The sequence below is a fragment of the Corythoichthys intestinalis genome, chromosome 1 (assembly GCF_030265065.1).
Source record: "Corythoichthys intestinalis isolate RoL2023-P3 chromosome 1, ASM3026506v1, whole genome shotgun sequence".
Lineage (NCBI taxonomy): Eukaryota > Metazoa > Chordata > Actinopteri > Syngnathiformes > Syngnathidae > Corythoichthys > Corythoichthys intestinalis.
The window spans coordinates 37,384,073-37,398,939 of NC_080395.1; the positions used below are offsets into that span (position 1 = coordinate 37,384,073).

Here is a 14,867-nt window from a genome sequence, read left to right on the forward strand (position 1 = left end):
ATCGGAAATTGGGCCGATCATGCCATTTGTCAGAGGATCAGAATCAGGTGAAAAGGATCGTGTTTTTAATTTTAAAAAATATATTAATGTTTTTCTGCTTTATGCTCGTACAACCTCTCACCCTCCTTCCTGCTGCTTTTCTTGCTCACCATTGCAGCTGGCATTTGGTACATAAAGTTAACGATGACTGACAGGTTTGTAGATTTGATCTGGCGGGAGAAAGGTTATTCATCGTTTAGTCAATCTCTGTTGTTGAGAGGCTGTTCTCGGCACCGTGAGGGTCAAAGCATGAGTGAATTTAAGTGGACTCACTCAATGAAGCATTTAATAAAGAAACATTTTTCTACGTTATTCTTGTTTAAAAATAAACAAGGGTCCATGCATGGTATGCTAATTGAACACTCCAAATTGTCCGTAGGTGTGAGTGTGCGTGAATGGTTGCGTGTCTTTATGTCCCCTGCGACTGGCTGGCAACCTGTTCCAGGTGTACACCACCTTCCGCCTAGAGTTAGCTGTGATAGGCTCATGCACCTCTGCGACCCTCATGAGGATAAGCGGTTCAGAAAATGACTGAATTACATGAATGTTAAGGAGAATGATTAAAAATATGACAGTAAATGTGATGCAATGAAAAATGTGTGTGAGCCGACATTTTATACTGGTACACCTTAAGAAAAAAGTTAGGCGCGCCAGTGCAACAAGTGCAAAAAGTAAGTGTGGAGCCTTGGCAATATACACTCACCGGCCACTTTATTAGGTACACCATGCTAGTAACGGGTTGGACCCGGCGTGGTCTTCTGCTGCTATAGCCAATCTGCCTCAAAGTTCGACGTACTGTGCGTTCAGAGATGCTCTTCTGCCTACCTTGGTTGTAACAGGTGGTTATTTGAGCCACTGTTGCCTTTCTATCAGCTCGAACCAGTCTGGCCATTCTCCTCTGACCTCTGGCATCAACAAGGCATTTCCGCCCACAGAACTGCTGCTTACTGGATATTTTTCTTTTTCGGACCATTCTCTGTAAACCTTAGAGATGGTTGTGCGTGAAAATCCCAGTAGATCAGCAGTTTCTGAAATATTCAGACCAGCCTTTCTGGCACCAACAACCATGCCACGTTCAAAGTCACTCAAATCACCTTTCTTCCCCATACTGATGCTCAGTTTGAACTGCAGGAGAAACCATGTCTTAAACCATGTCTACAAGCCTAAATGCACTGAGTTGCCGCCATGTGATTGGCTGATCAGAAATTAAGTGTCAACGAGCAGTTGGACAGGTGTACCTAATAAAGTGGCCGGTGAGTGTATATCGTAATGTTAATTTTTCCCAATATTGTTCAGGCCTAATTAATATTGTTTTTACTTTTTAAGGGTTAAAAAGTAACAAAGTAATCCAGAAATACAATGGCATTGCCAAAAGATATAAAAAATAAATAAATAAATAAATAAAATTTAAAAAAAAGCACAAGTGGTAAGTACTGTAAAAAGTACAGTTCTGTAACATTTGGAATTTGCGTTCAAATAAAAACAAAAGCAAAAACTTTTTTTTTTTTCAGTATAGGATCTTGACTTGGAATCATCAGGTTCTCAAAATTAGGTGACTTGGGCTCTGGTGCAAAAATATGCGATTCGGACACCCCTAATATGTGGACATGGTGGTCATATAGGCCACAAAATTAAAATGATTGCTGCCAGCCTCTCCCAGTCAAAATGGATTGGATGTCCAGGGCCAATGAGTTAAATTAATTCCCGGGGGGGAAAAAATATTCACGGAAGAAGGTATCTAATTATTTTGTGTGCATTTGAACACGTACTCTGAACTGTCCTCTTCACCCAGAAGTGTGACATAGGACTTAGGGAACCAGCCTCGTTCTCCATTCAGTTCTCCCGACCACCAGCCTTCCTGCTGTTCCAGCACCTTAATCACATCATCCTTATTGAAGTTTAGATGGTTGTCTGTCTTTGCTGTCCAAGAGCACAAAGCTTGTGCGAAAAGATTTCCTACAACCTGCTAATAAGAGACAAAATCGATGTGCCTTATGATTGATTTTGTCCATAAACGTGATTTCAACCTTCAAGTCAAGAAACATATAAACACCATACTAAAGGAACCAAAGTCTTACCTGTCCAGATGTATCAGAGTGGGTCATGTTCGGAGAGTGTGTAGGGGTGAAAGCAGATTTAGTGCCAGCTACTTTTGCTGCTTCAAGGGCATTTGAGAGCTGTGACTGGATAGGCAGTTTTGAAGGCGGTACGGGGGCTGTCGAGTCCGACGGACCCACTCTCTCAACATAGCTCTCTGGGAACCAACCCATCTGACCCTGCCTGCTACCATACAACCAACCTTCCTCTGGTTCCACGGTCTCGTCCACCTGATATAGGAGAGCAAAGTTTGAAAGAGAGGAAGATTCAATTCCACAAGTTTCTCTCTTTTTTTTAATCAATGTATATAGTTATCCAAAGAGAGGTTATAAAAGTTTTTCATTAGTTTAGTTTTACGTTTCTTTTTTTTTTTTTTCAAAATTACAGTGGTGCCTCTACATACGAAGTTAATTCCTTCCAGGACCTTTTTTGTTAGTCGAAATGGTCATATGTCGAGCAGGATTTTCCCATAAGAATACATTATACTGTGTATCACAAAAGTGAACACACCCCTCGCATTTCTGCAGATATTTAAGTATATCTTTTCATGGGACAACACTGACAAAATGACCCTTTGGCACAATGAAAAGTAGTCTGTGTGCAGCTGATAGAGTTAATTTATTTTCCCCTCAAAATCACTCAAAATATAGCCATTAATATCTAAACCCATGGCAACAAACGTGTGTACACCCCTTAGAAACTATGTACACCCCTAAATGTCCAAATTGAGTACTGCTTGTCATTTACCCTCCAAAATGTCATGTGACTCATTACATGAATGCTGTCAGCATCGCTGCTGAGATTGAAGAGGTGGGGGGTCAGCCTGTTACTGCTCAGACCATACGCCGCACTCTACATCAAATTGGTGTGCATAGCTGTCACCCCAGGAGGAAGCCTCTTCTGAAGACGGTACACAAGAAACCCCGCCCGTCTCATCAGACCATAGGACATGGTTCCAGTAATCCATGTGCTTTGTTGATGTCTTCAGCAAACTGTTTGCGGGCTTTCTGGTGTACCGTCTTCAGAAGAGGCTTCCTCCTAGGGTGACAGCCATGCACACCAATTTGATGTAGAGTGCAGCATATGGTCTGACCCCCCACCTCTTCAATCTCTGCAATGCTGACAGCACTCCTGTAACGAGTCACATGACATTTTGGAGGGAAAATGACAAGCAGTACGCAATTTAGACATTTAGAGATGTATATAGTTTCTCTAAGGGGTGTACTCACTTTTGTTGCCAGGGGTTTAAATATTATTGGCTATATTTTGAGTGATATTGAAGGGAAAATAAATTAACTAAATTATATAAGCTGCACACAGACTACTTTTCATTGTGTCAAAGTGTCATTTTGTCAGTGTTGTCCCATTAAAAGATATACTTAAATATCTGCAGAAATGCAAGGGGCGTACTCACTTTTGTGATACACTGGAATTCCATTAATACGTTCCACAGCCCAAATACCTACACTAAATTCTCAATAAATATTGATGTTACTATTGCAACTATCTATTAAAATGAGAAAAACAGACACATTATGAATAACAATCGGAATAATAATATAACAATAGAAATAATTATAATAATTCAAACATTGGGTGGTGTACCTGAACGCATCGCGTGGCTGACTTGATATAGTGAGCCTTTTTAGTTTCTTTTTGTTTACTTGCTGCGGGGGACACTGGGCACAAGTTGATGGAACTGATGGAAATGATTAGAAACTTGAGGAAGCTGGCGATTTCTTTGGCTAGGTTACCACAATAATAATTGCCACCTTAACTAATAAAGACTGGCGGACGTCATCACGGATGCGCACCCCATGCTCATATTTTTCTATCATATCTATCTTCATCTCACATTGTTTGAACGCATGTTGATTTTTACCACAAGAAAATCTGCCATGCGTCTGTCTTGCGGGAAAACAAAGAAACTGCGGTGCTGTCATAGATCGTCGTATTTCGAGCATGTCATCGGATGTAGAAACAAATGCAGAGTCAAATTTTACGTCAGATGTTGAAAAGATTGTATGTCGAAGCGATTGTATGTCGAGGTACCACTGTATTAGTGTTACTGTTTTTTTATATTATTAGTATTAGTATTACTTTTAGTTTTTCATGAGTTAGGTTATTTAAGGCTTAGCATTCAAAGAATCAAATGATAAAAAAAAAAAAAAAAAACTAAAAATGCTCGTTAATAAATGTATTCAATCATTTTAAATGTTATCATTTTGACATTTAAATGATAAAATACAAAATGTTCAATAAAATATAAAAACGAAGGGACTAGTGTCTTTAATTTCAATTGTTTTGTTAGTTTTGTGAACACAGAATACAGTTTGGCGTTTTTCTTCTTATCATAGTCTTTATTTCCGTTAAACTAGTAGATACACGATAATTATTGGTCCGATAATTATCGGTCGATAATAGGAATTATGACGTCATCCTAATAAATACAATAACATTACTAACAGGCCCGATAATAAACAGTATAATTATTTTGGAGCGGTGTCAGTGGACTGGGATGTGTCTGTTCGTTTCCACTCCTGTTTTGCCAGTCCATTGTATCAGTGACTGTGTGTAGGAGGAGAAGAGGGAGTTGTGCCACAAATCAAGCGCTCCCTTCTGTGACGTAACGCTCAAACGATGGCTGTGTGCTAAAAAAAAAAAAAAAAAGCATGGTGTCGGTAGTATGGGATTTTTTTAAGTTGTCAGTGGAAAACGCTTCACTCGTAATTTGTAACAAATGCAAAAACGAAGTTCCATGAGGAGGGAAAAAAGTGTCGCGCGACAACACATCTTAATAAGCCACTTAAAAGATCACAGTCACTTCAATGGTGTTTTAAAAGAGTCCGAGGACGCGTGAGCTGCGAATGAATCTGCCCATTCAATTCCAAAGTCAGCGAAGAAAGCCGGGTTGTACCATTTAACGAGGCCTTTGAAAAGTTTCACAAAAATGACCGGGGGCTATAGCGATCACATACATGATCACAGAAAAGATGGCGTTACAAACTCTTTTCCCTCGTCAAAGACATAGGATTCAGGCGGCTACTTCGTCATTTGGAGCGCAGGTTCATCATTCCAAGCCGAATGTTTACCGGCAAAGTATGAGGAGATTGCCACACGCTTCCATACTTCGGCAACCACGTAAGTTTCACTACGGACATATGGACGTGTAATGTTAGTCCTTTCAGCATGCTTGGTATGACGGCGCAGTGGCTGGACAAGGATTTTGTACTGTGCAGAGAAGAAACCTCATGCTTTATTGAAAATGGGTTCACTCACTGCCGTTTATATGGATAGTTATAAGGCAAGCCATTAATCCTTTTTGTTCAACCATATTTTTGATTATGATGAATGAGTGATGAACCTTACTATATTTTTTTTGCATTTTAAAGTGTTAGTTATAGGTTAGTAAGTTATTGAGAGGCCTTTTGGTTATTGATAAGACTTGCTGTTCTATAAATGCCAGGTTAAGAAAGTTGTTTCATGGACCAAGACCACAACAGTACGCTCTCCTGTAGCACCAAATGTTTTTATCTGATGACAACGCACAATACCTGTTGGGTTTATGTTTTAGTTCAGTACTCATCGTTCAGGCAACACATCTTTAATGACATTGAATAATTGATGGTGATTGACTCAAAAAAAAATTGAAAAATATTGGCACTTTATTTGAAGTCGAGACTGTTCTTGTCTTTGTTTTTTTCATTATAATAATTTTCATTATAATAATGTTCATGTCATCATAAAAAAATGGTTATGTCAAAGGCAAATCTATGTTAAGTCCACCACTAGTTGTTTTTTTTTAAACATCAAGGTGTTCAAAAACCCAGGTGAATATACGTACATTAAAAAAATGTATATTATCGGTTATCGATATTGGTTTAGATGAGCAGGAAGTTATCGATATCGATATTGGTTTATTATATGGTTATTTCGTTCATTTACACTAATGATAATAAGCGTGATCCAACATTAGCTTTAGTACAGGAATCGTACCTCAATTATTTCATCTGCGTTGAATGTGAGCTCTTCATGGTTTCGTGCAGTGAATGGATAAAGTGCCCTGAAGGGTGTGAGAACCACCGAATTCCTGGGTTGCATGGTCCTGGGCTGCCGACCTATGGTGAGAGTTTATAAATTAAACAGGAAGCTCCTTCTCATCTCCATATGAGATGACGTGATTGCATATCGATCCAGTGTTTTCTCACCTTTCCTTTCCTCCAGTCCCCTCAGAAGAGAATTCAACTTCTCTTGAATGTCAATTTTGCCACCACTCGACTGATGCTCTCTTCTCTTTTTTGACTCTTCTTCCACTTTTCTTTTTCTCTCATCCTCTGCTCTTTTTCGTTCCTCTTCACGCCTCCTCCTATCGTCCTCCTGTTGCTGCTGAAGCTTCCTCTTCTCTTCCTCCTGCTTTCTCCGCTGCTCTTCCTGTTGCTCTTTCCTCCTCCTTTCCTCCTCCTCTAACCTTCTCCTTTCCTCTGTGTCTCTAAGGGCAGCCTGTGCTGCCCTTTGTCTCCGTCTCTCCTCCTCTACCCGCTCCATCTCCTTTCTGCGCTCTTCTTCGACCCTCCTCCTCTCCTCTGCCTCCTGCCGTCTTTGCTCTTCCTCCAGCTTCCTTCTTTCTTCTTCCCGCTTGAGTCGTTCCTCCTCTTCTTTCCTTCTCTTTTCTTCCATCCTTTTATCTTCCTCCAGCTTTCTCCTCTCTGCCTCCAATTGCCTCCTCTCCTCCTCCAGCTTTCTCCGCTCTTCCTCCTGCCTCTGTCTCTCAATTTGCCTCAGCCGTTCCTCCTCCTCTCTTTTCCTCCTCGCCTCTTCCTCTCTGCGCTTCCTCTCTGCCTCCTCCTTTGCCCTTAGCTCTTTTTCCTCCTGCTCCCTTCTTTTGGCCTCACGTTCCTCTTGGAGCCTCCTCTGGCGCTCCTCCTCATCCCTCCTCAACTTTTCCTTCCACTGGCGCTCCTTTTCTAACCTGACAAAGAGATTTAAGCAATACGGTGAGAATCACAGAGGGGTCAATCCATGTCAATTTACACAACTCCCCAAAATCTCCCCAGCGACACCTCTTCTATTTGCCCGATTTTTATATCATTACTGCTAGAAGCTGTCCAATGAAAGAATACGAAGTTTGAGCCTCCTTGCTCAAGACTTTAACATTATCAGTGCATACACATTTATACCATTGTTGGAGGCCCTTATCTGTTGTTTGAAGATAGGTACAGACCTGTTAATTTTTATAGCTATGTATTTTGGATCCATCCATCATAATATATTTTTAAAAAATAGCATTGGTGTACTATTTTTTAGTGATATTACCCCTTTACAGTGGATTTAAAAAAAACAAACAATTTATAGGGCAAGAGACTCCTTTGGTAATTAAAAAAAACTAAAAACGTTTTATAGTATTTAACTTATTGCCTGCCATTGACAATGATGGACATCCCATCCATTTGTAATGGGAGAGGCTGGCAGTGTAAGAACTTTGATTATTCAATGGACCTATCGCTAAACCACGCCCCCAAATCAGAAAACGCTGACACCAACCGTAGAGTTGCATAGAAATGTACTGTGTGCTCGTGGCTTAAACCATCTTACCGTAAGTCTAACACTAAAACTGCAAAAACCTGATGGTTAAACGTTGTGCATGGGGTACCCTGAAAGACTGGGGGGAGCAATTTTTTGGTGCCTTTTTCAAACCCTAAGTGAAAAGTTCGCCAAATGCAAGCTGTGGATAAGGCTCTGTCGTCGACCACATACAAAACTGAATGTCAAGACAATCCCAAAGATAAGTATAAGATTGACTGTAAAAAAAAATATATATTTGATAGAAATGTAGACTTAACTATTAACATTAGTTTGCTACCATTTGACTGCCTACTTGTTTACTAGCCTGTGGATACACAAATAGAATAAAATATAACTACCACCACAAACTTTCTATAAAGAAAGGAATACAGTGATCCCTTGTTTTCGCGGTAAATGGGGACCAGAACCCGCTGCGATAAGTGAAAAACTGCGAAGTAGCTCACTTAATTCACAGTAACTCACTTTTTATAAATGGTTTTCAAGCACTTCAAATGTAATAATTTTCAAAACATGTTACTGTCCCACCGAATTATTTTTAAACAAGAATAAAGTAGTAAAATTATTGTGTTTAATAAATGCTTCATTGAGAGAAATCCGCTCAAGCTTCTTACTTAAACACAATGAGTTGATGACGCATGAGGCGCTTTGAAGCTTAGGCTTCAAAGCATCTGTGGCAAGATCAAACATTAAATGTCTGTCAATCATTGTTAACTTTAATAAGCAACTCCAGTGCACTGCCTGACCAAAAAAGAGCAGCAGGAGGGAGAGTGAGACTACGTGAGCGGCTTAGGACGGCTCATCTGTATTTTTTTTCTTTTTTAATTGAAAAAGAAATCCGCGATGGACTGGAAGCGCGAAGTTTGAAGTGCAAAGTAGCGAGGGATCACTGTATGTATGTAGCACTTGTGGATAATATTGACAATCCAAGTGAATGTAAAAGACTGCTAATTCATTGCCACAAAAGCTTCAGGAGCAAAATCTGGCAGAACACATGACAATGTTACTAAGCAGCTAATGTTATAGCTAGATGGATATTCGGCCAGTGGGGTTTCCCATTTTATAGTTGTGAGTGGTCACATTTTGCCTCAAATATAATAATGGTCTCCTCTCTGTAAAGTTTAATACCATTGACATACCACTCCACTGCATACTGCAACCCTCTCTGTCGGCTTCTTGATTAATTAAAAAATTTATAAATAAATAAAATGAATCATTTTTTAAAAAACAGATCTATTGCCAGCCGTTTTAGTGCAAATTCAGAAATTTGAACTCCCACCATCGTCCATAAATTGTTCGTTCAGTCACTGAGAGAATTTGACAGAGCCTTGGGTTGTCAGAGTTTTCCAAGGAGGCGTGGCTTAACGATTGAAGGTGCACTGGGGAAATTGTGTGACTTGATAAGGAATGACTTCCGTTCAGATTGCATTTCAGTTGTGCAAGTGTCAAAAACCTTTGTGCCTCCTCCTCCTGCCGCCTCCTCTCTTCTTCCCGTTTCCTCATCTCCTCATGCTCCTGCTTCCTGCGAATCAGCTCTTGTCTTTTTTCCTCTTTGATGCTTCGCAGCTTCTCTATTGCTGCCTGCTGCTTTTGCTGGCTCTCCCTCAGTTCCTGACGTACACGACAAAAAGAAGTAGTGAGTTGACATACGCAATGGTGTTAAAAGCTGAGCAATGCGTGCACGAGCACCTACAGTAGGTTAAGAAGAGGAAAGGAAGTCAAAGCTAAAAAGAAAAAAGGGAGGATTGCCAATGACACCAGCCACTAAAAGAAATTCAGAGTTGAGAACAACTAAGAGAATGAAAACCTTAAGCAGGTAGAAGAGGTTACACAGGCAGGACAGCAGTGAGACGACCACGTGAAGCAAAGCGTTGTTGTTAGCGCCCATATGCTGCAAAGTTATGAGGAAGACATGTTCAATAGGGTGACATTAGAAAGTGCAGATGAATCAATGGTTAAAAAGCAAAAGGAATGACAACAAAGGTTAAAAAAGAGGAAGCAAGTTGGCCATGATAATATGCAAGAACATCACAAAGTTAAAAAAGACGAAGTCGTTTGGTCACAATAATATGCAAGAACATCTTAGGCAAAAAATCTACAAATAGGCATTTCCCCATCGTAAATAAAAAGCAGCAGCAGCAACAAAGCATATGGTGACGACATCAGGCTCTGGTGATAAGCATTCAACATGTTTGCTACGCTAAATGGTGTTGTGAACTACAGAAAGCAACTTGGTAGTTTTGCCCACACTACCTCTGTTCTTGATTCAATTATTCATTATAATGTAATCATTTTTATTATGTTGCCACCTCCAGTTCGAGTTTATACACAGTATTTTATATTAACCATTCATTCATATCAACCAAAATAATGCTGCTAAAAATGCTTTGTACAAATAACTTTCCTCACAAATACTTACACCAACCCCTTCTCACCATCTATCCCTAAATACATGCACGCATGCAGTTGAATAAATGAGTTAAGGTGCGTAGTGGTGAGCATGTTGTTCAGTACTGCGGTGTATTGGGCTGGCAACAACACAGATAAAAAGCATAAAATATGGAATCAGCTTTGAACCAAAAAAGGATCAAACAAAAAGCGTTGCACTCGGATACATTTTGGCTTTGATTTAATCCACAGTTACAGAAGAATTATGAATATGGTACAGTCTATAGTAGAGTACAGACAATGTAGGGGTACCTGGAGAAAACCCACGTTTGCACGTGGAGAACATGTAAATGCCGCACTGGAAGGCAGGATTCTGCGTTTGATCCCTTGATCTTAGAACTGTGATGAATAAATTTTATCTAGCCATTTACCATTTAACAGTATAATGTATGTACGCTGAATGTATTGTATTTTTCTTTCACAGGTGAGCAGATCATCAGGTGACTTCACATAAAGACAAAAATTATAACACCATCAGTGCCCATATGAGTGCAGCTTGAAAAATATTAATATTGATATTCTTGTTTTTTTGTTTTTTTAATGTCAGTATCAGTCATTTTGATTTGGCTTTGTATCTGCAACTATAGCAAATTCTTCTACCTCCTGTCACTTTTGCTCTGTCACTGCCTCTTTTGACCCCATTCCTTCAGTGTCTTCCTCATTTAGTTTTTTTCTTACTCTGGCAGACCCCTAGTAGATCCTCTTGACTTCCTAACGCCGGTAACACACTAAAAACGTCAACGTCGCGTCAACGATCCCGCCGCGATAATGCAGTGAAACACGGCCGTTAAAGTCAATCAGCCAATGCACACCAGTCGCAGTGCGGCCGCGAGTTGGACGCGTCCCAGAAGCGCTCAACGCGTCGCACGCGAAAAGAACAGCGGAGTTTGTTATTTGACGCAAGACGCGGCCCCCCTGCGTCAATACTACTAGGGAGGATCGGGCAGGCCGGAAGTCACTCGTGTAAAAATACGGTGGATCCGGTCGAATTTCAAAATAATAAGCAATCGTAACTTACTATATAAATAAAATAAATTGAAATGAGCTAAAACACCTGTAATTAATACGAATAATACACAAATCCTGCTACACAATTAAATTTATTAATTTCTGCGTGGTGCTTTAACTTGAGAAAAAACATCAATAAAGCTTAGAAAAATGTTCATAAGAAAAAAAAATGATTGAGGCATTTAATTTGTAAAATACATGTTAAAATCCTTGTCATTGGGATTTCTTTTTGCTTCAGCACATGACTTCTTTTTTCTTCTGTCTTTCAAAAAGAAAGCAGGCCAATACGCGGGGTCTGAAAGGTAAAGTGTTGTTTTTTTATTACCTTTAAATACCCGCTATTCTCGCGCGATCTTGCAATCCTCGCGTGAAATGATCGAGCCGCTCCACAGACGCGCTGCTCGTGAAACGCGTCCTATGGAAATTGACACCGAGCGTCACTGGTGCGTTATTGCGGCGGGATCGTTGACGTTTCTAGTGTGTTACCGGCGTAAGGCCCACCTAATATTCATCAGGAATTGCAAAAGGACAAACATAAAAACAAAAAATAAAAACTATTCACCAACAGACTATTTTACATTTAGCTTACTTCTGTTAAGTGCTTTTGCTGTTTGTTCTCAGTCAGTGTAGATTCTCAATATTTTATTATTGTGAGACTATGTATACAGTATATTCAACATTATAATAAGGCTGTATATCCTGAATAGGCAACATAGCAGACAAAAAAAGGGGAAAAAGTTTCTCCATTTTTGCTGCTTATGTCTAAAACTTCCAACAGGCAAGGTAGGTTACTGTGCTCACATGCCACAGTAATAGTGAAGGAAAATTCCAACAGGCAAGGTAGGTTAAAGTGCTCACATGCGCAGTAATAGTGAAGGAAAAAAACCTATTAACTACGGTACCACATTTGAGATGAGAAAGAAAAAAATCCATCTCTAGCACAGTTGTCAAACCCAAGGTCTGGAGACAAATTTTCAGCGAAGGCAAATCATGTGCCCCAATATCGTGTTTCTCGCTAAAATAAAATTCAAATAAAATTTCTGAAGTCCTTAATACAAGATCAGGGATTAAAGAAATTTGGGAATAGAAAAAACATTTTAAAAAAAGAACATTTACCATTTCCCCACCCTTTTATAACGAAACAATCTGAATAATGTAAAACAAAACATGAAAAATATGAGAATAATTGCTATTAAGATATTTAAAAAAAAAAAAAAGAGAATTTAAACAAATTTTAGATCAACGTCTCTAAACCATTCAACTGTCAAAATAGTTGTCAATTCATTTGATAATTGTGTAATTATTTGTCAATAGGCTTATTAATCATGGCAGCTCTAGTTTGCTGCCATGTGGCTATCCGAAGTAAACCAAAACTACGATGTACCCAACAACAAAGTTAAGTTTGACACCCTGACGGTGACCTCTAACACAATCACAGTTGAGTCACAGCTTCATGTGACTGCAGCTTTTTAACTGATGCATTGTCAAGTTGCTTTTGATATTACTGTATTCTACCTGCATGTTTTTGCTGTGCCGTTCCAGCTCTTCCAGTTTAGCAGCAGTTTCTTTCTCAAGGGCCTGGAGCTGATTTCTTAGTTTTGAGCAGGTCCCCTGCTTTTGAGTAACACTTTGCTTCAGGTTGGAGATGGTGGACACTACAAATATAGGATGAATCAGAATATGGGAGTTGATATTTCCCTTCTGTACATGAAAGAGTGACTGTTGTGCTGTGACTGTTTTTTTGTTTTTGTTTTTTTTTTAAATAAATCTGAGGAGCGATGTGTCAGTACTAACCAGGCAAGTTATTAGCAGCCATGCTTTGGAGTGTCTCAGTCAGTCTCTTCTGTTCTGGCATCAATTGGGATAACTTCCTCTGGAACTCCTGACAAAGTGTGAAGGGAGAGAATATGTTTTACGTGCTGTGACTGAAGAAAAATGGTAATCACAAAGTTTAAAAAAAAAAACAGCTGACAAAGTGTGAAGGGAGAGAATATTTTTAATGTGCTGTGGCTGAAGAAAAATAGTAATCATGAACAGTTTAAAGAAACAAAACAGATCTGACCTCAATCTGTTTCTGAAGATTATTTATGTCCTGCTGACGTGCATCTTTCCTTTGAGTGATAAGGTCCAGCTCAGTCTTAGGAAGCTTCTTCTTGTTTTGAATGTCACGCAGACGGTCTGAAATCTGACGCTGTTTGTTACCCTTCAGAATTAAAAGACAGAATGAGCCCAGACCTTCGCCAAGTTATTAATACTTCTGCACTTGACTCATTAGTAGCACTTGACCACTAACCACTGCCTCCAACTCCATCTCCAAAGTCCTCTTCTTAGCTTTGAGTTGAATGATGTCGTCCTGTTCCTTCTGCCTCTTTAGTTGGAGTTCTGCTCGTTTCCTCCTTTCCAATTCCTCCTTCCTTTGGCGCTCAAGCTCCCGCTGTGCAGCCTGTAGTGAGCCCACATACACGAGAGAACAATGCCGCTACAGTACTTGCCCAAAAAACACCATTGATAAGCAAAGGGTTTATTTTGAGAGCTTCAAGTCTCACCTCTTTCCTCTCAATTTCTCTCCGACGCTCTTCTTCTCTCTGCCTCTCCAATTCTCTCTGACGCTCCAAGCGCCTCTCTTCCTCTTTCCGCCGCCTCTCCTCTGCTTCACGAGCTTCCTTCTCCTTCCGCTCTTGCTCCTCTCGTGCCTTTTGAGCTTGTCTTTCCTTCTCTTTCTTTTCCGCTTCCAGCAGTGCCAATCGTCTTTTCTCCAGCTCTGCATTACCGCGCTCAATGTTGGCTTTGTACTTGTCCTCGAAAGACACTGAATGGTAACACAATTTGAATGCAACAGCTATTAGCCACCTAAAATAAATGAACAGTTTTTAATTTAAATAATTCCAAATATATGTGAATTTTAAGGGCAGGTCACATGAGGGCTGAACGATTTTAGAAAAATATCTTATTGATTTAATTCATTTTTCTCGACGATACTACGAATTCGATTCCTGATTCTTCAACTCAGGCTTCAATGCAAAACTTTCTTTCTTGATAAATAAAATAGGAAATAAATAAAATGTTAATAAACGCAACGCAAAATGTAATTACAGGTAGTCCCTGAGTTACAACGTATTCAACTTACATGATCTTGACTTTATGACGCCGGAATCTCGTCCACCATTTTGTCTCCCGTCGTTTTTTGTTTTTTCCGTCGCGTTAACACTTACCTTATTGTACCTCACAATATCTTATTTTTTTTACTTTAATTTATGAATATGACCATTCTGCCCTCTGACGAAATGTGTATTTGATTATAATGTTGACTTTTGTTTTGTGGCGTATGCTTTTATTTTGGCGCCGGAAGCGTAGAGTAGGTAGTTCTTCCGCACGCTTGTAAGAGCGTATGTACACACGAAGAAGAACGCATTTGCGCACACCAAGAAGAGTGCTTGCGCACACAAGAGCAAGAACGCATTTGCTTCCAGAAAGATGTCGTGCAGTCGAGTGAGAGCGAGGGGAAAGATTACAGCTTAGCTCGCTGTCTAGCTACGATTTAGCTCCAACGTCTTGGCGAGGACAGTACTATTACGTATAATACTTATACTTGTTATAGTTCTATAGCGCTTTCAGGTTTTTGGATAGTTATTACTGGTGCACGATTATTATTGGTCCGATAATTATCGGTCCGATAATAGGAATTATGACGTCAT

At 39.8% G+C, this 14,867-nt stretch overlaps 1 protein-coding gene across 2 annotated transcripts in view; it reads right to left on the reverse strand.

Annotated features, from left to right (window-relative positions):
* The window catches only part of itsn2b (intersectin 2b), a 61,343-nt gene that overhangs the window by 18,944 nt on the left and 27,532 nt on the right, over nt 1–14,867 (reverse strand). Inside the window, exons 12-21 of one of the 2 annotated variants that reach the window (XM_057833119.1) lie at nt 13,719–13,981; nt 13,466–13,615; nt 13,235–13,375; nt 12,967–13,054; nt 12,688–12,827; nt 9,170–9,327; nt 6,345–7,105; nt 6,133–6,254; nt 2,118–2,366; nt 1,809–2,002 (exon numbers count right to left, since the gene is read on the reverse strand). In XM_057833119.1, the coding sequence (XP_057689102.1) occupies nt 1,809–2,002; nt 2,118–2,366; nt 6,133–6,254; nt 6,345–7,105; nt 9,170–9,327; nt 12,688–12,827; nt 12,967–13,054; nt 13,235–13,375; nt 13,466–13,615; nt 13,719–13,981 (2,266 nt within the window). Of the gene's footprint in view, nt 1–1,808; nt 2,006–2,117; nt 2,367–6,132; nt 6,255–6,344; nt 7,106–9,169; nt 9,328–12,687; nt 12,828–12,966; nt 13,055–13,234; nt 13,376–13,465; nt 13,616–13,718; nt 13,982–14,867 lie in introns of both variants that reach the window. The other variant, XM_057833110.1, reaches the window with a different exon arrangement.